This window comes from Eubalaena glacialis, chromosome 15, assembly GCF_028564815.1.
Source record: "Eubalaena glacialis isolate mEubGla1 chromosome 15, mEubGla1.1.hap2.+ XY, whole genome shotgun sequence".
In the NCBI taxonomy this organism is placed as follows: Eukaryota; Metazoa; Chordata; class Mammalia; order Artiodactyla; family Balaenidae; genus Eubalaena; species Eubalaena glacialis.
In genome coordinates, this window is record NC_083730.1 from 76,841,476 (window position 1) to 76,865,056 (window position 23,581).

Genomic DNA, 23,581 nt, shown 5'->3' on the forward strand with positions numbered 1-23,581 from the left:
GGTAGGAATGTAAAATGGTGTAGTCACTATGGAAAACAGTATTCCTCAAAAAAGTAAAAACAGGGACTTCCCTGGTGGCGCAGTGGTTGGGAATCTGCCTGCTAATGCAGGGGACATGGGTTCAAGCCCTGGTCCAGGAAGATCCCACATGCATAGCAACGAAGACCCAACTCAGCCAAAAATAAATAAATAAATAAATAAATAAATAAATAAATAAAAAGTAAAAACAGAATTACTATATGATCCAGCAATTCCACTTCTGGGTATACAACCAAAAGAACTGCAACCAGGGAGTCAAAGAGATATTTATATAATCCATGTTCATAGCAGTATTATTCACAATAGCTAAAAGGTAGAAACAATCCAAAAGTCCATCAATGAATGAATGAATGAACAAAATGTGGTCTATCCATACAATGAAATATTATTTAGCCCCAAAAAGGAAGGCAATTCTGACACACACTACAACATGAGTGAACCTTGAAGACATTATGCTAAGTGAAATAAGGCAGTCACAAAAGGACAAATATTGTATGATCTGATTACATGAGGTCCCCAAAGTAGTCAAGTTAATAGAGACAGAGAGTAGAACAGTGGTTGCCAAGGGCTGGGAGAGGGAGAAATGGGGACTTATTGTTAAATGGGTACAAAGTTTCAGTTTGGGAAGAAGAGAAAGTTCTGCAGATGGATAGTGGTGATGGTTGCCCAACAATGTGAATATGAAACCGCACAACTCAGATCTGACTCATACCCAGCCAAAACCCAGACTGGGATTTGAACCCACGGGCTGGGACTTGAACCCACTGCCTTTTTTTTTTTTTTTTTTTTTTTTTTTTTTTGGCTGCGTTGGGTCTTCGTTGCCACACATGGGCTTTCTCTTGTTGCGGCAAGTGGGCGCTACTCTTCGTTGCGGTGCGCGGGCTTTTCATTGCAGTGGCTTCTCTTGTTGTGGAGCACAGGCTCTAGGCGCCCAGGGTTCAGTAGTTGTGGCACACGGGCTTAGTTGCTCCACGGTATGCGAACCCACTGTCTTTTAATTAAGATTGCACACCTGGTCTCAGGACTTAATGAAGCTCAGGTTCTTTATGTCTCAGCATAGAAGGAATTCAGCAAGAGGCAAAGTGATAGGTAAGAAGTGGATTTATTTAGAGAGATACATTTCATAGACAGAATGCGGTCTGTCTCAAAAGGCAAGACCTGCCCTGGGAGAAACACACTCCACAGACAGAGTGTGGGCCCAAAATATGGGGTGGTTGGTTTTTATGGGCTGGGTAATTTCATAGGCGAATGAGTGGGAGGATTATTCCAACTATTTTGGAGAAAGGGCGGAGATTTCCAGAAACTGGACCACCACCACCCACTTTTTGGCCTTTTATGGTCGGCCTCGGAATTGTCATGGCATGTGTGGGTGCATCGTTTAGCACAGGCTAATGTATTACAATGAGCGTAATGAGGCTCAAGGTCCACCGGAAGTCGAATCTTCCACCATCTTGGACCTAATTGGTTCTGACAAGTTTATGTCATATCTTCAAGGGCTCTGTCATTCTTTTGAAGGTGGTGCCCTGCCCCCTTCCCTCCTGTTTCAAATATACTTAATGCCACTGAACTGTATGGGTCAGTGGCATTAAGTATATTAAAAATGGTTAAAATGGTAAATTTCTGTCATGCATATTTTACCACAACTTTTTAAAAAGGGAATATGTGTAGACAAGCTGGCTGGCCCACAAGCAACCTCTCCTCTCTCTGGTGCTGGGCAACTCTAGGGTGTGTGTGTGTATGTATATATGTGTAGGGGGAGAAATCTTTGTGCTAAGGAGAGGTACAGAGAGGACACTTGATGTAAAGGCCGCATAATACATAGAGCATTCATCCCATTTGTGGGGGAAAAACACATAACTGAGCTATTTGGAGATGCACAGGAAAAGGTCTGGAAAGATGTACCCAAACTACCCCCCCAGAAGGGGACTGTCACTTTTTATCATGAAGAGTGTATCTGAAACGTTTACAGAGTATAGATAAAACTTCTGAAAGTTTTTTTTTTTAATTTTCAAAGTGGACATTAAAACGTAAAACCACTTTAAAAAGTGAAAGTCACACACTGTATGAGTCTTTTTGCAACTCTACAGCTGGCAAGTGATTAGCATCCAAACTATGCCCATGGGACGATTACAAATCAATAAGGAAAAGATAACCCATAGAAGAAACAAAGGACATAAATGGCAATTCACAGCAGGAACCAGAATGGCCAGTAAACAGTGAGAAGATGGGCAACTCCTCTAGCAACCAGGGATGCAAGTTAAAATCACAATCAGTTTGAAGAAAAATTGTCAAGTCTGATGGTACCAAGGGATGGACACTCCTCCCGTTAGGAGGCTGTGTGCTGATGGAACCACGGTGGAGAGCTGGCAAATATCTGTAAAGCCGAAGCGACAAACAGCCTGAAGCCAACAAGCCCACTTCTATTTAAATGCTCAGAAGATCTCACACTTGAACAAGGAGAGACAGTCTAGAATGTTCACTGCACCATGGTTTATAACAGAGAAAAACTGGAAACTACCTAAATATAGTATATGTATACAATGGGACACCATACAGCAATCAAAATAAATGAACTAGAGCTATGTGTATCAATGGGGAAAAAAGAATCTCTTAAAAAATATTCGGTTTTTATAGAAAATGACGTGGGGCCATGATGCAAATCTCAACAAATTTCAAAGAATTTAAATAATGCAGAAAATGTTCTGAGACTACAATGCAATTAAGGCAAAAATCAGTAGCAGTTGGGGGACCTCCCTGGCGGTCCAGTGGTTAAGGATCCGCTCCCACTACAGGGAGCATAGGTTCGATCCCTGGTCGGGGAACTAAGATCCCACATGCCACACCACAGCATGGCCAAAAAAAAAAAAAAAAAAAGAAGAAGAAAAGAAAAAGAAAAATCAATAGCGATGGGTATGGAGTTGCCTTCTGGGGTGATGAAAATGTTCAGGAACTAGATAGCGGTGATAGTTACAAAACTCTGTACATGTACTAAATGCCACTGAATTGTACATTTTTTTTTTAAGAAAAATGGTTAAAATGGTAATTTTTTTTTTGCAGAAGAGCAAGTCATTTATTAAAATTGGAATTCAGAGTGCACATGGGGGTGTACTGATCAGATTTGCATTTTAGAAAGCTCACTTTGCCATCATGCACAGGATAGTTCATCTTTTTTTAATAACTTTTGTTATTGAAGTATAGTTGATTTACAATGCTGTGCCAATCTAAAATGGTAAATTTTATATGATGTGTATCTTACCACTATTTTTTAAAAAATCAATAACAAAAAATACTGAGGAAACCCCATCTTAATAAAATAATACTCTTTCGGGACTTCCCTGGTGGTGCAGTGGTTAAGAATCTGCCCGTCAATGCAGGGGACACGGGTTCGAGACCTGGTCCGGGAAGATCCCACATGCCGCGGAGCAACTAAGTCCGTGCACCACAACTACTGAGCCTGCGCTCTAGAGCCCGTGAGCCACAACTACTGAGCCCACATTCCACAGCTACTGAGCCCGCGCACCTAGAGCCCATGCTCTGCAACAAGAGAAGCCACCACAATGAGAAGCCTGCGCTCCACAACGAAGAGTAGACCCTGCTCACTGCGACCAGAGAAAGCCCGTGCACAGCAACAAAGACCCAACGCACCCAAAAATAAATAAATAAAATAATACTCTTTGAAACAACTGATAAGTCAAAGGAGAAAGCATAATGGAACTCAAAAAACTTAGTAATAATGAAAATACAATCTATTGAAATTTACGAAATGAAGCTAAAACCATGTTTAGAGAGAAATGCATAACTTTAAATTCATTCCTTAGAAAAAAGACTGAAAAAAACCAATGAACATTCATCCCAGGAAGCTGGGGGGGGAAAAACCAGCAAATTAAATCCAAAAAAATTAGAAGGAAACTATCAAATTAATTTAAAAACCACAATACTGAATGTCAATAGTCAAAAATTGGTATTTTAGAAAGATGATAAACCTCATCTTAATTAAGAACAAGATAAAACACTAATAGTCGAAGTCAGGTATAAAATAGGGACTTCACTACGCTATCACCGCCCAAAAATACACACCATGCATTTTATCACAGAGAAACCATCAGACTAATCTGGACAGAGGGACAGTCTACAAAATTAACCAGCCTGGACACTTTAAAAATGCCAATGTCACCAAAAACAAATTCAGTCTGAGAAACCGTCCTAGAATGAAAGAAACAAGAGACCCCTCAGCTAAATGCAACGTGTGATCCTGGACCTTAAACCACCGTGAAGGGCATCGAGAGGACTGGCAAGTCATGAGTGAGGTCTGCGGACCATGGTTAAGCTTCCCAGCTTTGGTAACTGTCCCCCTGATGTGTAAGTGAATGTAAGTGACTGTCCTTATTCGTAGGAAACACACACTGGGCACAAAGCGACATGATGTCTGCGACCTACCTGCATAGTTCCAGTTCAAGGGGACCCAGGGCAGAGTTCAGCATTCAGTTCTGAGCTGGAGAAGCTTCAACTAAGAAAGGCCTGCTCCCCGTCAAAGCCAAGGGTTGGTGGTTGACTCTCCCCACCTCCTGTCCCCCCCACAGGAGAGGGAGACCCCCAACCCATGAGAGCATCTGGAAGACCTGGAGCGCACAGACTGGACCTTGAGCGGAAACGGAGGACAGTACGGCCCTCTATGACCCTGAGGCTGAGGTTCTTCCCAGCCCCATTTAAGAAGCAGACATCCAGCTGGGAAAACAGGCCTGTTCCCCGGCCGGGGCTGGCTCTGATGGCCCAGCCCTTTGCCCTGGAGAAGCGCTGTGGCTCTCGCTGGCCGCCTGGCCCTTCAAGGCCCAGAGGCTTTTCAACAGGTACGGCAGACTGGCCCGACCAAGACAGGAGGGGCCAGAGTCCCGAGCAGGAGAGCTGGGTTCCCAGCCTGGCGTCCCAACCTGGGATTGGGGCTCAGGTCGGGCTCTTCTGAGCCTCAAAGCTCCCTCCCCCTCCCCATCCCCCACTGCCTAGAGGAAAGGCCCAGAGACAGCTTCAACCACGTGCCTGTCCCCTCACTCTCACCTGGGCCAGGAGCCAGGACTACCTCGCTGAAGGCGGGCGTCGTGGAGCCATCTGAACGCCGCTCCCCCTGTTCGTGGGGTCAGCGACTCAGGGAGAGGCCGCCCTTCGCCTGCCTCCCAGGTGGGATGGGTCAACCGTGGCTGCTCCGGGGGAGAAGCCTTTAATTCCAGCCTGCTCCCCGCACCCTCGGCTTGCACCCGAGCCCAGGGCCCCGCAGAGGTGTGAGCTAGCTGCTTACCCGGAGCAGGAGGCGGCGCAGACCACCAGGCCCCAGGGCGGCAGGGAAGCGGTCTCTGCGTCTCGTTAGCGGGATCCCTCTCCTGTTGCCCCTCGCGCCCCGCCCGCCTGCGCAGTGGGGGAAAGCGGGCCGCAGCTGCGCCTGTCGGCCCCGCGGGGCCCGGCTCCTCCATCCCGCACACCTGGGCCAGGTGCCCAGAGCCAGGAGGCCCGCCCCGCCAACGGCGGCCCGTGGAGCCGTGTGCGCCCGGAGAGCCACTGGCGAGGGAGTGTTTGCTCGGCCGGCCCTGGCGCGGGGGAAGGGTGGGCTGGAGGCTGCCTCCCTCGGCCGCGCGGCGCCCCTCACCCGCACCCCTGCACGTGAACCCGCGCGCGGCGAGAGCCCGCGCGGTTGGGCGCCCACTTGATGGTGGCTCCAACTGGTCGGGTTCCCGTCCCCTCTTCCCTCCAGAGACCTCACAGCAGTGGCAGGTCAGCTTCTCGGCCCTTCCCGCTCTGCGGAGGGCTGTCCGCACCTCTTCTGAAACTGTCTGCGGGCTCTTCCCGCCGCCCTCACCCCTCTGTTCCGTTTCTCCCCCAGCAGCTCCGCTCTCCACACCGCGCCACAGCGGTTAACAGCATGGGCTCCCGCGCAGCGGCACGTCGGCCCAAAGCCGGCCCCGCAGCACCAGGACCCAAACCGAGTCCTCCTTAAACCAGCTCCCTTGCTGAGCTGGTGATTAATCTCTATCCAAAACTTTATCCCCTTTCTTATACCCTCGGGCCTCAATCCTGTGCTAACTGAACACTAATCAACCAGCACCAGATGACTACAACTGCTGTTGCCAATAACATTGTTAATGTGCTAAAATTGCTATCATAGATACCATTACCACACAAACTCAGGGTGTTTCTCCAGGGCAAGATGAGTTCACAGACCCCTGAGCCATGGGCCACCCGGCCAGAGAACCCTAAACCAGAGACATCCTGACTCCCGAAACTACCATTAATCACAGAAATGATTAAGCCCAGCCTCTCTGTTCTTCCCCTTAAGAAACCCCCAACTCCAGGACCCCCTGGAGTGGATCTGAGGCTTGTCTCCACTCCGTTGCTTGGGGCCTGCAATAAACACTGTATGTTCCTTCACCACAACCTGGTGTCAGCAGATGGGCTTTGCTGCATGTCGGGCGAGTGGACCTGAGTTGGGTTCGATACAGGACCCTCTCACTACAGACTCAGTGCTGGCCCTCGGTGAACAGATAGTAAGCAAAACAGACGCTTTCAAAGTCTCCATTTCCTCAGCTTTGCTCCTTCCCCTCTCCTCTCCCCCCAGCCCCTCTGGCATCCTCCTTCCTCCTGCCCTGAGGCTGGCACTCACTCACCTGCCTGCCCGCCCGCGGCCCTAACCTGGCTGGCCCTCCCTGCTCAGCAGTCCTAGACACCCAAGCCCTTATTCTCCTGAACTGCGTCAGCCCTGCTTTGTGCTGGACCTCTCCCAGGGTGGAAATGGACCCTCCCGCTGTAGCCGGCTTCACAGAATCCCACACACAGACACACACACACACTCTCTCACACTCACACAGAGTGGGGGGGTTGCAGGAGAGCAGATTAAAGGACCATCTTTCCCTCCCCAGCAGCACCCAAGCAAGGACATGAGGGTCAGGGGACAGGTATGCTTTATTACTTAGTTCCCACAGGTGATCATCCCACAGCACGAATCAGACCACCCACCTGCACTCATTTATACTTTACGAAGAACAGGTTAATGGGACGCAGGGCACCTTCCACAATGACCCAGCCCCGAGGCTACAGGGCCTGAGAGAACACCACTCCTGCTTTGAGACCTGGTCATTCTGGCCCCCACCGCACCCCACTCCTCCAGACCCCTGACCTCAGAGGAAAGAGTAGACACTGGGTCTCATGCTAAGCGCCAGGACCCACAGAAGAGAACTGGGGAGTCCCCAAGTGGTAATTTCTCTCTTCTCACGGCCCAGCCTCCAGATGAAGAGAATAAGGCACAGGTCGGTGGTGGAGAGGGAACAAAGCCAAGAACCTGAGCTGAGGACAGGCATCCTCAGACCACAGCCCCACTTTTCCTTTCTCCCAGGCAGCTTAGTCTGGGGCGGATAGAGCTGAGGGCGGCAGGTCCACCCAGAAGACTGGGTCTGGGGACCCTGGCGAGAGGAGGCGTGGCCCCCGCCCTTCTGCCCCACAGGCCTTGAGTGGGAGTCAGGGGGAAGGCCACGTGGCTCCTGCCCACTTTCCCCTGGTCCTCAGGCCAGCCCAGATCCCGGCGGGCACCGTCGGCCCTACCGAGGTATTCAGCTCCGGTAGCTCCTGAGCAGGTGCCCGGCGATCACCAACCTCTGGATCTCACTGGTGCCTTCATAAATCTCAGTGATGCGAGCGTCACGGTAGTGCCGCTCGGCTGGCATCTCTGTCACGTAGCCCATGCCACCCAGGATCTGCATAGCCTAAGGTGGAAAGCAGGGGCTCAGGAGGAGAAGACCCCCACTCGAGGGGAAAAACAGGACAGGATCAGCCACACCAAAGGAACAGCCGGGGGAGGGGCAGCCGGCACACTCGCTGCTACTCAACCCTTGGGACCTCCCTCGCCGAGGCACCAGGGACACTCACCTGGTGGGTGATGGCAGTTGCGGCCTCCGAGGCAGCCAGCTTGGCCATTGCCGCCTCCTAACCACAGGGGATGGTGGCGTCAGAAACTCGACCTTGTGGGGAGCGCCCAGCACATGGCCCTCAGCAGGGTGGGCCTGGGGGAGCCACCCCTTGTAGCAATAAACCCACGGGCCTGAGGAACCGGGACCCCGCCCAGATGTTTCCCTCAGTCCCTCCACCACCAAAGCTTTGGGCCGTGCCCAGGGAGACCCCAGCCCCACGGCACCTTGATGAAAGGCCTCTTGTTATCCTTCAGCACCGCAGCGCGCCAGGTCAGCAGCCGGGCACTCTCCAGGGCCAGGGCCATGTCTGCCAACTTGAACTGAAACAACCCAGTCCCACCCCGGCAGTCGGTATTTGCCCTCCCTCCCCTCTCCCTGCAAGACAGGAGGGAGGAGGGCAGAGGACACGGGAGCAGGTGAAAGCCATCTCGGAAGCAGAGCGGAAAGGCCAAAATTCTCTCCCTCCGCGGCATCGTGCCTCGTTACCTGGATGACCTGCAGCTTGGTGAGGGGCGCCCCGAAGGCTGTGCGGTTCTCGGCATAGTTCACAGCACAGTCGAGGGCAGCCTGGGCAATGCCCAGGGCCTGGGAGGCGATGCCAATGCGGCCCATGTCCAGGGTTTGCTGTGAGGACCGCCCTGTCAGTGGCCGGCCAGCCAGGCCCCAGGGCCTCACCCCAGGGCCCCCGCCCCCGCGGCTGGGCTCACCATGGCAATCTTGAAGCCCATCCCCGGTTCCCCCAGCAGGTTGTCCTTGGGGATGCGACAGTCCTCGAAGATGAGGTTGGCAGTGGATGAGGCCCGGATGCCCAGCTTGTCTTCCTTCTTCCCTAGCGTGAGCCCAGGCGTTGGCATGGGAACCAGGAAAGCACTGATGCCCTGGAGGCCAGACAGGCCCAGTGACTTTTTCACCTGCTCGAGGCCACGCCCCTCACACAAACCACCACAGCCACCAACTCCTGTCCCTTCCCTCCACCTCCCTCAGAACCTCGCGGTGACGCCCTCTGCCGGCTCCTCTGGGGAAGGCGCCGCCCGGGGAGGGAGAGGGACAGCGGCAAGTGCCCCAGAGCAAGAACAGCTCCATCGGACCAAGGAGATTTGGATCTAGAAACTCTGAACGTCTCACTGACCCTCCCTTCGGGGTCCCCACCTTGTTCTGCAAGGATCTGTCCGTGCTGGCGAAGACCACGGCGGCCGAGGCCTCCCAGGAGCTGGTGATCCAGGCTTTGGTGCCACTCAGGACCCACGAGTCACCGTCCGCCCAGGCAGTGGTGGCGGCGGCCCCCGCGTCGCTGCCATTCCCTGCCCCACACGCAGACTCAGAGTCCACCGCCACCAACCCACCCGGAACCCAGCCTCACCCCTGGCTGGTGAGCCAGGCCCAGGTCCAAGGGATCAGGGTCTGGCTCCTGAGAGAAGGCTCGAGGGCCGCACCGGCTCCCACAGCTCTCGGGATGGGGGGATGGGGGGGATGTGACAGCTGGGTGTCTTCAAGCCAAAGGGACCCCAGGGCCCAAGTCCCTCCCTCCCAGCTCAGCCGAGGCGAGCCCCGGCTCTGTGGCGATCCCAGCAGCCAGAGCTCCACCCCAGGCCCTCACTCCTGCCCTCCTGCCCCAGGAGGCAACAAGCAGCTGACCCAGCTCAGCACTGGCCCCAGCCTGAGTCTGTCACCCCGATTCTGAGGGGAGGGGACAGGGGCAGGCCCTGTCCCACGGTGATACCTGGTTCACTGAGGGCAAAGCAGCCAATTTTGTCGCCGCTGGTGAAAGGAGTGACCCACTGCTTCTTCTGCTCCTTGGAGCCAAACTTCAGGATGGGCCCCAAGTAGAGGGACTGGGGGGACAGTGCAGAGCGGTCGGAGGCCTTCCAGCCCAGAAACCTGCCCGCCCGCGTACCCACCCCCAGGCCTCCTCTCTCCAGAGGCCCACGCAAGGGACCAGGTCCAGAGGCGGTCAGGGGCAGGGAGCCAAGGCCGGGCTGTGCCCCAGATGTGGGGCTGCGTGGCAGAGGGCCTGCCCACCCACAGGAGCTTCCCCTCCACCGGTGTATCCAGGGCCCAGGCGCGAGACTCACGTTGTTGACGCTCATGATGACTCCAGTGGAGGCGCAGCCCCGGCTGATCTCCTCCATGGCGATGGCGTAGGCCAGGTAATCGAGGCCGGCACCGCCAAACTCCTCGGGCACATCCATGGCCATGAGCCCCAGCTCACCCATCTTCTTCACCTAGCCCCAGGGAAGGATGTCATGGCAAGGGCAGCTGCCGGGGGACGGTGCCCACCCTCTCCAACCCCAACCCTCCTGCCCCTGAGCCAGTGCCTGCAGAAACTCAGGTCACGTGGCCACATCCACCTACCCCGGGACCCCCGAGGCTAAGTCTGCAAGACAGCACCATTCATTCAAGCCGTCCTGTCCCCAAATTCTGCCCCAACTCTACCCTGTGTCTACAGACACAACCAGTGAGCAGGCAGAAGGCACAAGAAGGCTTTGGGGGCCTCTGAGGTAAGGAGCAGAGCAGGGCAGCACAGTGCCACACAGACCTTCTTTCAGTCCTTTATGCGTACCACACTTCCCCTCCCCACCACAGGGCCTTTGCACATGCTGTTTCCTGTCAGTGATGCCCTTTATCAACTAGTTATTATCTCCTCCCGTCCTTGGGGCTCAGCTCAAGCATCACGTCTGCTGCATGGCCATCTCTGACCTCACTGAGTCAAATCCTTTAATCACACATTCCTGCGGCATCTGTGCCTCTCCTTAGTGGTGCTTGTGCAGCTATAATTTCACACCTATTCACGTGCTTGTTCTGATTAAGGTCTTTCTCCGTGACCACGAGGGCAGAGACAGTGCGGTTTTGTCCACTGCTATATTCCAATGCCAGTGAAACAATGAATAAAGGGGAAGAAGCTTGGAATTTTTGACTTGGAATACCAGTGGTGGTCATGGTTAATTATCAGTGCCCAACGCTGAAAAACGCTTTATGTGTACTCTTCAATTTGAGTCTCGCCCAAGCTCTGTGAGGACAATGCTGAGTCAACCTCATGTCACAGGTGAGGAAACCAGAGCTCAGGGAGGTGAAGCAACCAGTTCAGGGCGGAGCTTGTAAGTGGTGGGACTGGGACTGAACCCAGCACTGACTCCAGGACCTCAACCAGCTCAGACCCTTCAGCAGGTTCCTAGGACAGATTCCTTACCCTCTGTCAGCCTGCTCCCCACCTGGGAAACAGGGACCACAACAGAACCTGCGTAGCTTTGAGAAGAAACAACTAAAACCAATGGCCTCTAGGGAGCAAGCTGGGGTAGAAGAGGGACCATTGCTTTTCATTAGAAAATCATTTTAGGACTTCCCTGGTGGCGCAGTGGTTAAGAATCCGCCTGCCAATGCAGGGGACATGGCTTCAAGCCCTGGTCCGGGAAGATCCCACATACTGCAGAGCAACTAAGCCCAGTGCACCACAACTCCTGAGCCTGCGCTCTAGAGCCCACGAGCCACAACTACTGAGCCCACATGCTGCAACTACTGAAGCCTGTGTGTCTAGAGCCCGTGCTCCACAACAAGAGAAGCTATCGCAATGAGAAGCCCGCGCACCGCAACGAAGAGTAGCCCCCGCTCGCTGCAACCAGAGAGAGCCTGTGCACAGCAACGTAGACCCAACACAGCCAAAAATAAATAAATAAATATATATATAAAAAAGAAAAAAAAAAAAGAATCCACCTGCCAATGCAGGGACGGTTCAATCCCTGGTCCAGGAAGATCCCACATGCCGCGGAGCAACTAAGCCCGTGCGCCACAACTACTGAGCCTGTGCTCTGGAGCCCGCGAGCCACAACTACTGAGCCCACGTGCCTTAACTACTGAAGCCCACACGCCTAGAGCCCGTGCTCCACAACAAGAGAAGCCACCACAATGAGAAGCCTGCGCACCGCAACAGAGTAGCCCCCGCTCGCCACAACTAGAGAAAGCCTGCGTGCAGCAATGATGATACAACGCAGCCAAAAATAAAATATAAATAAATAAATAAATTTATAAAAAGAAAATCATTTTATATCATTTGATTCCTGTAACCATGTTCTTAGACTATGCTGACTTCAATGAAGCAAATCAGTAAGAATGTCTGCCATATTTTCTCATTTGTCTATATTAGTATTACTTCTGTGATTATAAAAGTTTGATTTCCCCCTTCCCCAAATAGTACTTACTTCATAGAACTGTTTTAAGGACTAACTGAGACAACATATATATAAAATGCTGAGCCCAGTACCTGGCACGAGGTGAGTGATTGGTGAATGGCACTGTTTAAAAAATTTTATTGAAGTATAGCTGATTTACAATGTTGTGTTAATTTCTGCTATACAGCAAAGTGACTCCATTATACATCTATATAGTCTTTTTCGTATTCTTTTCCATTATGGTTTATCACAGGATATTGAATATAGTTTCCTGTGCTATACAATAGGACCTTATTGTTTATCCATCCTATATATATGGATCTACTAATTCCAAACTCCCAATCCTTCCCTCCCCTTGGCAACCACAAGTCTGTTCACTACGTCTGTGAGTCTATTTCTGTTTTGTAGATAGCTTCATGTGTGTTGTATTTTAGATTCCACAAATAAGTGATATCACATGGTATTTGTCTTTCTCTGACTTACTTCGCTTAGTATGATAATCTCTAGGTCCATCCATGTTGCTGCAAATGGCATTATTTCATTCTTTTTAATGGCTGAGTAGTATTCCATTGTATATATGTACCACATCTTCTTTACCTATTCATCGGTCGATGGACATTTAGGTTGTTTCCATGTCTTGGCTATTGTAAATAGTGCTGCTATGAACACAGAGCTACATCTATCTTTTCAAATTATAGTTTTGTCTGGGTATAAGCCCAGGAGTGGGATTGCCGGATCACATGGTAGCTCTATTTTTAGTTTTTTAAGGAACCTCCATACTGTTCTCCATAGTGACTACACCAATTTACATTCCCACCAACAGTGTAGGAGGGTTCCCTTTTCTCCATACGCTCTCCAGCATTTATTATTCGTAGACTTAATGATGGCCATTCTGACCGGTGTGAGGTGGTACCTCATTGTAGTTTTGATGGGCAGTTCTCTAAGAATTAGCAATGAGCAGCAAGTGAACGGCATTTATTATCATTAAGTGACTGATAAGTTCTTGTCTTGACAGTGATGTCTGGGAGTAGGGGCACTGGTGAATCTGCTGAACTTCCATAATGATTTGTGTCCCTCTATGAAACTGCTTGTTTGATTCTGCTTTGAGTTGTTCCCATGGGAAACTCTTGTAAGACTCTAAGCTTGGGGTGGGCCTGACCGTGCTCAGGGTCTCCCGTGTAACACAGGGGAGGAGACGGCCAGTGTGTGGGAGGCAGAATGACAGCCCCCCAAAGACGAGCACGTCCTAATCCCCAGGACCTGTGAGTATGTTTCCTCACGTGGCAAAAGGGACTCTGCAGGTGAGATTAAGCGAAGGATCGTGAGGTGGGGGGCTGCCCTGGATGATCCAGGGGGGCTAATGTCATCGCAGGGTCCTTGTAAGGGAAAGAGGGAGACAGGAGGGGCAGAGAAGGAGATGGGACAATGAAAGCAGAGGCTGGAGTGACCGGGATGCTGGCTGGAGGGGTGCGGGTCATGAGCCAAGGAATGCAGGCGGCCACTAGAAGCTGGGAAAGGCAAGGACGTGATTCTCCCCTAGCGCCACCGGAAGGGACGCAGGCCTGCCCACACCTTGATTTTAAGCCCAGAGAGACCCACTTTGGATTTCTGCCCTCTAGGAACTGTCAGATACTAAATGTGTACTATTCTAAGCCACTGAGTCTGTGGTAATTTGTTACAACAGCAACGGGAAGCTAGTACACAGTGATAAATGAGACTCAGAGCTCCCAGGGATGTGTCATTTCAAGAATCGCTTAAAAAAATTCTGTGGTCACCGCGCACCTGGGGCCAGCGGGGGTGATGCTGCTCAGAAAAGCTGCATCATTGCAGCTGGTAGGAATCAAGGAGGGGGTGGGAGTGGAAAGTAGACAGTGGTTTAGGCAGCGTTGTCTCTGAACAGGACCCAGAGACTCACAAAGCCCTGTGCCAGCACGAGCGTGGCCTCAGAACAGAGCCCCTTTCTTTTTTTTTTTTAATTTTTTTTGTTTTTTGGCTGCACTGCACAGAATGTGGGATCTTCGTCCTCTCACCAGGGATCGAACCCATGCCCCTGCACTGGAAGTGCAGAGTCTTAACCACTGGACCACCAGGGAAATCCCAGAGCCCCTTCTGAGCCCACACTTAGGGCCTGCAACAAACCTATTCCAGGGTGGAATAGTGTTTTATGGGGAATGCCTGTGCTGGGTCAGGAGCCAGGGTCGTATTCTACCAGGTGCCAGAAATACGCAGGGTCCCTAAGATTCATGCTCAGGCCTGGACAGGAACCCCGCTGAAGGGCTTTCTCTGGCCAAACAGCAAAAGAGACTGAGTTAAAAAAAAAAAAGACCCGGACTTCCCTGGTGGCGCGGTGGTTAAGAATCCACCTGCCAATGCAGGGGACACAGGTTCAAGCCCTGGTCCGGGAAGATACCACATGCCGCGGAACAGCTAAGCCCATGAGCCACAACTACTGAGTCCGTGTGCCACAACTACTGAAGCCCGCGCGCCTAGAGCCCGTGCTCCGCAACAAGAGAAGCCACCGCAATGAGAAGCCCGCACACCACAACGAAGAGTAGCCCCCTCTCGCCACAACTAGAGAAAGCCCGCACACAGCAACGAAGACCAAACACAGCCAAAAATAAATAAATAAATTTATTTTTTAAAAAAAGCCCCAATTGTCTCACCCTATACGCACCACCCAGCTTCCCTGGACACTAAGACCCACCCCCTCTTCAGCCTCTATCTCCAGTACACAACCCTGGGATAAACGACAGATCAGCCGATCACACCATGATGCCATTTCACCCCAAGAAACAGAACGGGAACCAAAATTCCCAGACGGAGTGTAGGCAGGACAAGGACTACCCCATTTTCCTGTTACGGAAGGGGGCTCACGTGCAGATGGTGCCACTCCCGGGACACCTGGATGGAGAAGCCAGAACTCCTGGCACTCGTCTCTCTACACCACACCGCTGCCCCCTGGCTCTCCTGACAGTTCTCTCTGTCTGAATAAAAAGCTGTAGGAGTTCACAATGACTGCACCCAAGCGACTTCACTAGCATGCTATTTCCCCCAACCTTTCTCATTCTGAAGTATATCTTGAGATTTCTGGCAATATGCCATGGCCAGCTTCAGGAACATTCTGGAAAAAAATTGGAGACACGGACTTCCCTGGCGGTCCAGTGGTTAAGACTCCATGCTTCCACTGCAGGGGCCACAGGTTGGATTCCTGGTTGGGGAACTAAAATCCCACATGCCGCACGGCGTGGCCACAAAAAAAAAAAAAAAAAAAAAAAGAATTGGAGACAATGACAGTGGAGAGAAGAGACAGTACAATCAAAAAGAAGAAGAAATCAGGGACTTCCCTGGTGGAGCAGTGGTTAAAAATCCGCCTGCCAATGCAGCGGACACGGGTTCGAGCCTTGGTCCAGGAAGAAGATCCCATATGCTGTGGAGCAACTAAGCCTGTGCGCCACAACTACTGAGCCTGCGCTCTAGAGCCCACGAGCCACAACTACTGGAGCCTGCGCGCCTAGAGCCCGTGCTCTGCAACAAGAGAAGCCACCGCAATGAGAAGCCTGTGCACCGCAACGAAGAGTAGCCCCCGCTCGCTGCAACTAGAGAAAGCCCGCGCGCAGCAATGAAGACCCAATGCAGCCAAAAATGAATAAATAAATAAACTTATATTAAAAAAAAGAAATCAAAAACAAAATAAAAAGCAGCAGCACACACACACAAAAAGACCATATGTTCAGTTGTATAAATCATTTCTGATCTAAGCATGCTGATGGTAACTGGCTAACAGCTGCCAGGCTCCCTAATATTTTCCTCTAGCAGCCTGACCTTCAGAGCGACCTCAAGGGGAACCCCTCAGAGCTGCTACCCACGGTGGTTACTCTCGGTCCCCCGTGTCTGTGAACCGGGAGTCCAGACCTGCATCCCTGACTGGGCCAAGCCTGGTGGTCTCCGAACTCCCAAGAGAAAATGCAAGAAAGAGAAGGACCCCTTTCCTAGCAGAGTGAGCCTTCAGCACCTGCTGCCTTCATATTTGGGACACGTTTAGAGGGTACTTCACATAAAAATAGTGCTTTTAAGTCACTTCTAAAGCTCACATATTTAAAAAATCAAATTTGTCCTGGGACAAAGTCCCAGGGAGTCCGGGACTTCCCACCAGGGAAGTCCCAGACTCCTTTTAGAGAATCAAATTCCCTAACTTGTTGAAAATTTGTTGCTTTATTCAAGGGGAAAGGGCCGCGGGAGCCACCTCCGCAGTTCCCGCGCTGGGTCAGTGTGTGCTAAGTGCTGGGACAATAAGGACATTCAGGATGACTTAACCGTAAAATTCAGGTCCATAAAGTTCAGCAAACATCTGCTGAATGCCAAGCACTTACGGAGGGCGAGGAGGTAGGGGCGTGAACAAGACCAATCCCGGCCTTCAGGGAGGCAACTGTGGGAAATAACTGCGACGTAGGATACACACCATCACGTGACAAGCACACCCAGAGAATTAGGGATTATGAACGAACGCTCCTGAAACACAGAGAGATGAATTCTTGCCGGGAGAGGTGAGAGGCGGTGCCATTCAGGGGACACTTCCGGGGCGGAATTCACAGAAGTCTGTGCACATGAGGAAGAAGAAAAATGGACTATGATTTGAGAGGTTTCTATGCGGTTAACTATCATCTGAGACAGGGCAAGAGGACGAAGAGCAGGTTTTGCACCTGATATATTAAAGTTACTCAATAAGGGACTTCCCTGGCGGCGCAGTGGTTAAGAATCCACCTACCGATGCAGGGGACACAGGTTCGAGCCCTGGTCTGGGAAGATCCCACATGCCACGGAGCAACTAAGCCAGTGCGCCACAACTACTGAGCCCGTGTGCCACAACTACTGAAGCCCGCGTGCCACAACTACTGAAGCCCACACGCCTAGAGCCCATGCTCCACGAGAAGCCACCGCAACGAGAAACCTGAGCACAGCAAACGAAGAGTGGCCCCCACTCACCGCAACCAGAGAAAGGTCCGCACGCAGCAATGAAAACCCAACGCAGCCAAAAATAAATAAATAAAATAAATTAATTTTTTAAAAAAGTTACTCAACAAACATTCACTGAGTGAAGGAAAAGAAACTGGGTTCAGTTTCATACATATAAATACGCACATATAGGAACTTCCCTGGCAGCCCAGTGGTTAGGACTCCATGCTTCCACTGCAGGGGCCCGGGTTCCATCCCTAGTCAGGGAACTAAGATCCCACAAGATGCTCAGTGCAGCCAAAAAAAAAAAAAAAAAAATGCACATATACATTTCCAGGTTCCGGAGTCCAAAGCTGGTTTGGAAACACCATTCTATTTCCTATTTCCTATTTCCCTTTATAACATAATAGCATTATAAATTCATAACTGTTTCTTTTTTTTTTCTTTCCCTCGGGGGCAGGGGTTAGGTTTGGACACAGAAAGAGTAAAGTTCCGCTTAGATTACAAAACAAGCCAAGTGAGCAGAGACTGGCACTAGCCTTCCACCTCCTTCGTGGCCTACCCACCCCTCAATTCTTCTCCCCTTGACTCTTCCCCAGTAAACCCACTTTTCTTGGGGGAAAAAAATTCTTCAGGAAAAAAATATTAGAAATCACTAACTAGGGACTTCCCTGGTGGCCCAGTGGGTAAGACTCCACACTCCCAATGCAGGGGGCCCGGGTCGATCCCTGGTCGGGGAACTAGATCCGCATGCATGCCACAACTAAAAGATCCCAAATGCCGCAACTAAGACCCGGTGCAGCCAAAGTAAGTAAATAAATTTAAAAAAAGAAGAAAAAAGAAAGAAAGAAATCACTAACTAAGCATCTCCTGTAGGCCGGTGGGGTGGGGGGGAGCTCAGAGTCTACATCTGGCTCCTCCAATCCCAGCTGTGTGACTGCTGACCAAGAAATGTGACCCCTGGCTTCAGTTTCCTCATCTGAAGACTGGAGATCAATAAAGTAACTGCCTCAGGGTGTTTTGTTGAAGATTTAATGGATAAGTACCTGGAATACAGTAACCCCCAAATGATAGTTACTCCTGTTATTACTACTATCGTCATTTTAAAACACTAGTGGACACACAGCACAGGGAGATCAGCTCCGTGCTTTGTGACCACCTAGAGGGGTGGGATAGGGAGGGTGGGAGGGAAGGAGACGCAAGAGGGAGGAGATATGGGGATATATGTATATGTATAGCTGATTCACTTTGTTATAAAGCAGAAACTAACACACCATTGTAAAGCAATTATACTCTAATAAAGATGTTTAAAACAAAATAAAAATTAAAAAATAAAACACCAGTGGTATTATTTTTAATTTTGCAACCTGCCCTATTATCCCTGTGTCTACTGCTTTGATCCTTCTGCCTGTTTAAGCCCTGGATTCCCTTCTGTAATGGGGGGAGCTGAGCACTACCCACAGTAACAGAGAGTGATTAAAGCAAAAAGCCAACCGGCTTCAATCCTTAGCGAAGGGAAACATTGAGCAACCTCTGCATCCCATCAGCCACCAAAACGACAGAGTCCAGTTTGTGTGGGTCAGGGGCAAGATCAGAAGATCTATTTCTCCCCGAGCTCTACGACCTCAGGCAATTCCTACAACTGCTCCTACATCCTCTAGACAAAGGAAATAATAGCAGGACTCCTGATAACCTAATCAGATTACAGATATGAAAACACCTGTCCAAGATAAAACCAAATAAATGCTATCACTACTCTGAGCTAGGTCATGCATTCAGCAAGTCTGGATTGAGCAGCCTCCGGGTGCCAGAATGTGCCAGAAGGAAGGAGGCTGATGCTTTTGATCTCTTCCTTCCACATCCATTTCTGCCACTATTTAGTGGCAGGATTAATCTGCAAACTTCCCCGCCCTATAAAGCAAGTAAGAGATTACAAAGCCAGAGGACTGGTGAAAAGTTGGTTGGTAGAAAGCCTGTTTCTACTGCCAGCTTTCTTGCACAAAGCAAGTCTGTGTCTGTAATATAATAAGTATTATAATTTGAGGGAATATAGGAAAAATAAATCAAGTGGTCTGTCATTTGGCCAGAAAAGCCCCAATATACAGCCATGTCTTGGACAACTGCTCTGACGGCAGCACCAGAGTGTGGCAGTATGGAGGATACAGGGCTAGTTTAGGCCCTTGACGATAATATTCCCGATTAGAACAGGGCTTCCCAGCTGGGCTTCTGGGACAAGCACGTGGCTAGTGGATGGAGTAGGGTTTTGGAGCCAATCACACCAGGTCTTCCGGTCCATAGACAGTATGCCTTGGAAAATCACTTCACCTCTCTGTGCCTCAATTTTCTCAACTGTAATAAAAATAATAATAGTATTAATAGCTTCTGGTTTTCAAGTACCAGGCACCATGAACTTGACATATGTGATCTCCCACAATCCTTGCAAACATTCCAGGAAGCCAAATGGAGATTAGACGTGCAGCTGGGGATGTCCTCAGGACTAAATGAGATGACATGATTTCAATGCTTTACACCTAAACGTTGCCCAACTAATTTTGGTGCTCAGAATGCCACTTGCCTACCCCACTTTGAGCTCCTTGGGTATTCCCACAGTCCAGGCACAGTGCCCGATACATTGTGAACACACAACATTCACTAAGCTGGAAAAGTGGCCCCAGAGCCTATGAGGCATGTTAATGGTGATCACAACTCCTGAATTCCGCAGACTGGAAAACAGGCGTGGAGAAGAGGCCAGTAAGACTGGCTCTTTCACAAGTTATGTACTCAACAAATATCTATTGAGTATACTGTGTGCCAGACATCTTGCCAAGCCAGGGGATGGAGACAGCAGGAACATCTCAAACTTGTCATTACAGACGGAGTGATGCAATGGCACGGGCAGGAGGACACTGACTGGAACCTCAGCAGCTGGCAGAAGACAGACTTGGGTTCAAACTTTAGCTCTGTAACTCATTAGCTCCATGACCTTGGGCACATTATTTAATCCTCTCATCAATCTGAGTTTCATCAACTGTACAAAAGGGTATGTAATAATGGCACCTGCATCTCATAGGACAGTTTTAAGAAACAGATAAGCTAGGGACTTCTCTGGAGGTCCAGCGGTTAAGAATCCGAGCTTCCACTGCAGGGGGGTGCGGGTTCTCTCCCTGGTCGGGGAGCTAAGATCCCGCATGCCGCGTGGTGCGGCCAAAAAAAAAAAAGAAAAGAAACAGATGAGCTAACCCATCAGAACTCAGGACAATGCCGAGCACATGGTCAGCATTGTATAAGCGTTAACTATTACTATCAACACAACGCCCAGTACGTAGTAAGCATATCAACCATCCACCATTATTACTGTTATTCCAGAAGTCACATCCTGGCTATAGGCCTCATGCTGGACAAGGAAAACCTCCAGGGCATTTTCTGGGTCCCAGGACCACCCCCCCCCACTTAGGGTTCCTTGATTGCAGTCTCAGTGCCTCTGGCTGTCACCGTCACCAGTCATCCTGGAGCTGATGGCACCTGTACTCTTAAACTCTCACCTGAGCCGCCGGGAAGCGATGTTCCTTGTCCACCTGGGCCGCGATGGGAAAGAGCTCCTTCTCAGCGAAGTCCCGGCATGTCTGACGAAGCATCTGGTGTGTCTCGGGCAGTTCCACAGACTGGTAGATGGTATGTAAGCAACGCCAGTCCCGAGGCCGGAGAGCTGCCAACGAGAAGAAGAGTAGTCAGTGGAAGGGGAATGTAAGAGGTCTTGTGTAGTAGTAATAATAACAATAATAGTAGTGATCCACTAACTGGGTGGTTCTCCACCACGGATGGTTTTGTCCCCCAAGGGACATCTGGCAACGTCTGGAGACATTTTTGGTTGTCTCAACCGAAGGGTGGTATGGAGTGGGTAGAGGCCAGGAATACTGCTAAACATTGTACAGGACAGATCCCACGACCAAAAATTATAGGCCCAAAATGTTGATAGCGCTGCTGTTGGGAATCGCACTGAGTGTTTACTATGCTTGCTAAATACTTTGTACAACGATCCCACTCAATCACCAGTATAACACCAATAATAGTAAGAGCACAGCTCTGTGACCTCAGGCGAGGATCCTAACTTCACAGGTCTCTCTAAATGTGGAGGACAGCAGTACTCAGCTCCCTGGCTGGGAGGATGAGATACTGACTGCAGCACTTAGCACGGGGCCTGGCAGAGACAGCTCTCAAAGAGCATCCCCTTTATTATTATTCAGGGTGAGTGGGTCTTGAGCAGGCAAAGGAAGCCCTGGCTACAGGTGTCACTGCTGCTACAGCTGGAGAGAAATGAGAAGATGGGAAAGGTACTGTATGCAATCAGCCACAAGCGCTAATACTGGGCACCTGTAATATGCCAGGCACCTGTGATTTAATCCTTATAACAACTCTATGAGAACAACAGTATTACTGTGGTCATTTTACACAAGGGCCAGCTGAGGCTGACAGGGGCCCAAGGTCACAGAAGCACAGTCTGGGTTCAATCCCAGGGCTGGCTCCCGAGGAATGCCGCACCCTGAACCTCCGCTGAAGGTGCAATGAAGGGAGGGGAATGTGGGTGTAGCGGTGAAAACTGGGCTGGGAGTGGGGGTCAGAGCAGGTGGCGGGGCCACGTAGGCGCAAGGAGCAGCCCAACTGGGGCAAAGGCCGCGCGTTGCCGGAGGGGCACCGCCAGCCCGCCTGCGTCAGGCGAGAATCGGCCTCCGGGACCCACGCCCGCCCGGCCCGGCCCGCCCCGCCCCGGACCGGAGCGCACTCACCTCCGCGGACGGGGCCGCAGGCCCGGGCGAGCAGCGCGGCGGCCATGGAGGACAGAGACCGGTGACTGTACTGGGTTTCTTCCCGGCGACCTCGGGCCGCGAGCGCGCGTTCCGGGCTGCGGGGGGCGGGGCCGACGGGGGGCGGGGGGGCGGGGCCGGCGCGCGCTCGCGCTCCGGGGGCGGGGCCTGCCTCGGGTCCTCCTGAGCCCCGCCTCCCTCCCAGGAGATAAATCAAACTGTCCCGGGTTTGCGGGAAGTCTCCGAAGTCGGTTCCAGGCCGATCTTAAAGCTCTTCGCGGGGGGGCGGGGGGGGGATCTCTCCTAAAATCCAATTCCGTGGCCTAAAAAGCCCTATCTGGCCTTCCCCCGCCTCCCTCCCCGGCCCCACGCCCGCCATGCCCTTGCTGTAGCCTCATAGGGCAGCTTTTCTCCAATACTTGTATCTAGTTCCTGCCTCCAGACCTTTGCAGTCACCGTTCCCTCAGCTGGAACTCTCCTTCCCTTAGCTGGAACTCTCCTTCCCTTCATCACTCGCTGAGGCGGCCCTGACCGCAGGAGGCCAGTGTTTCCCCCCACACACTCTCCATCCCGTTGTTTTATTTATTCCTGGCACGTAGCATCTGAAATCTTATCAAGTCCCCTATAAGTCTGAGCGCCAAGAGGGGCAAGGGTCTTGTCTTGCCCTGGTGCTCATTATGTAGACATGGGGAGTTGGGTTGCTGGGAGGTTGTGCAGGTGGGGTGGCACTGCTGCTTCCCTGTTCCATTGTGGTCCCACCGTCTCACTCCCAACTGGGGGGCAGAGCCCCCACCCCACCCCTCCACCGGGAGCAGGGGGCACTGGTCTTAGCGTCCGTGAGGAAGCCTTCACCCTGCCCAAAAAACTACGGCGGGGGGCTTCCCTGGTGGCGCAGTGGTTAAGAATCTGCCTGCCAATGCAGGGGACACGGGTTCGTGCCCTAGTCTGGGAAGAACCCACATGCCGCGGCGCAACTAGGCCCGTGAGCCACAATTACTGAGCCTGCGCGTCTGGAGCCTGTGCTCCGCAACAAGAGAGGCCGCGATGAGAGGCCCGCGCACCGCGATGAAGAGTGGCCCCCGCTCGCCGCAACTGGAGAAAGCCCTCGCACAGAAACGAAGACCCAACACAGCCAAAAAAAAAAAAAAAAAAAAAAACTACGGCGATTTCACTTGCTTGCCAAGGGTCTTGCATGGGCACAGGTGTGAGTCAGACTTCCACAGGCTCCAGACACCTCCCACACGCCCCCAGGAACCCAGTCCCTCCAGCTGCCTTTCTTCCCCCATAACTCAGCCAGGAGTCTGTCCCCAGCACTGACCCACAGGCCAAAAGTTCTGTCTTCCTTCAAGACCTTGCTCTGCTTCCTGCAGGAGATCTATTAAAAGATGCGGCAAAGTCTTTCAAATGTTACCTTGCACTTAAAAGAAATGCATTCAAAAGAAAGCCTCTAAATCCACAGTACTTTTACTGTCGTTGGCAAATGCTCCGAAGCTTCCTCACCTTTCATCACCCTACCTGGGCACCAGGAAGAAAACAGCAAGAAGCAGGAGAAAGGGGAAAATAAGTGAGTGGTGTTTGTGGGCAGAGGCCAATAGACCTTCAGGTGCCACAGACCATCTAAACCAGACTTATTTTTAACTTGTATTGTTTGTGAGCTTAAACATGGTTGTAAGTTTTA

The 23,581-nt window shown here is 51.4% G+C and overlaps 1 protein-coding gene across 1 annotated transcript; it reads right to left on the minus strand.

The window, feature by feature from the left end:
• Window positions 1-6,966: 6,966 nt before the first annotated feature.
• Window positions 6,967-22,002, minus strand: ACADS (acyl-CoA dehydrogenase short chain). The gene is made up of 10 exons (XM_061169200.1): window positions 21,886-22,002; window positions 20,644-20,807; window positions 10,058-10,207; window positions 9,706-9,817; window positions 9,135-9,286; window positions 8,693-8,863; window positions 8,472-8,609; window positions 8,210-8,305; window positions 7,945-8,001; window positions 6,967-7,781 (listed from the first exon to the last, which is right to left on the minus strand). The coding sequence occupies exons 1-10, from the start codon at window positions 21,929-21,931 to the stop codon at window positions 7,629-7,631; spliced, it is 1,239 nt and encodes a 412-aa protein (XP_061025183.1). The 5' UTR covers window positions 21,932-22,002; the 3' UTR covers window positions 6,967-7,628.
• Between the last annotated feature and the right edge of the window lie 1,579 nt (window positions 22,003-23,581).

Excerpts from the sequence above, each read along its gene's own strand:
- ACADS (XM_061169200.1), bottom strand. The coding sequence starts at position 21,931 with ATGGCCGCCGCGCTGCTCGCCCGGGCCTGCGGCCCCGTCCGCGGAG. Across the intron at positions 9,818-10,057 it reads TCATCATGAGCGTCAACAAC|TCCCTCTACTTGGGGCCCAT; the intron begins GTGAGTCTCGCG and ends CTGTCCCCCCAG. Across the intron at positions 8,306-8,471 it reads CCAAGCTGCAGGTCATCCAG|TTCAAGTTGGCAGACATGGC; the intron begins GTAACGAGGCAC and ends GGGTTGTTTCAG.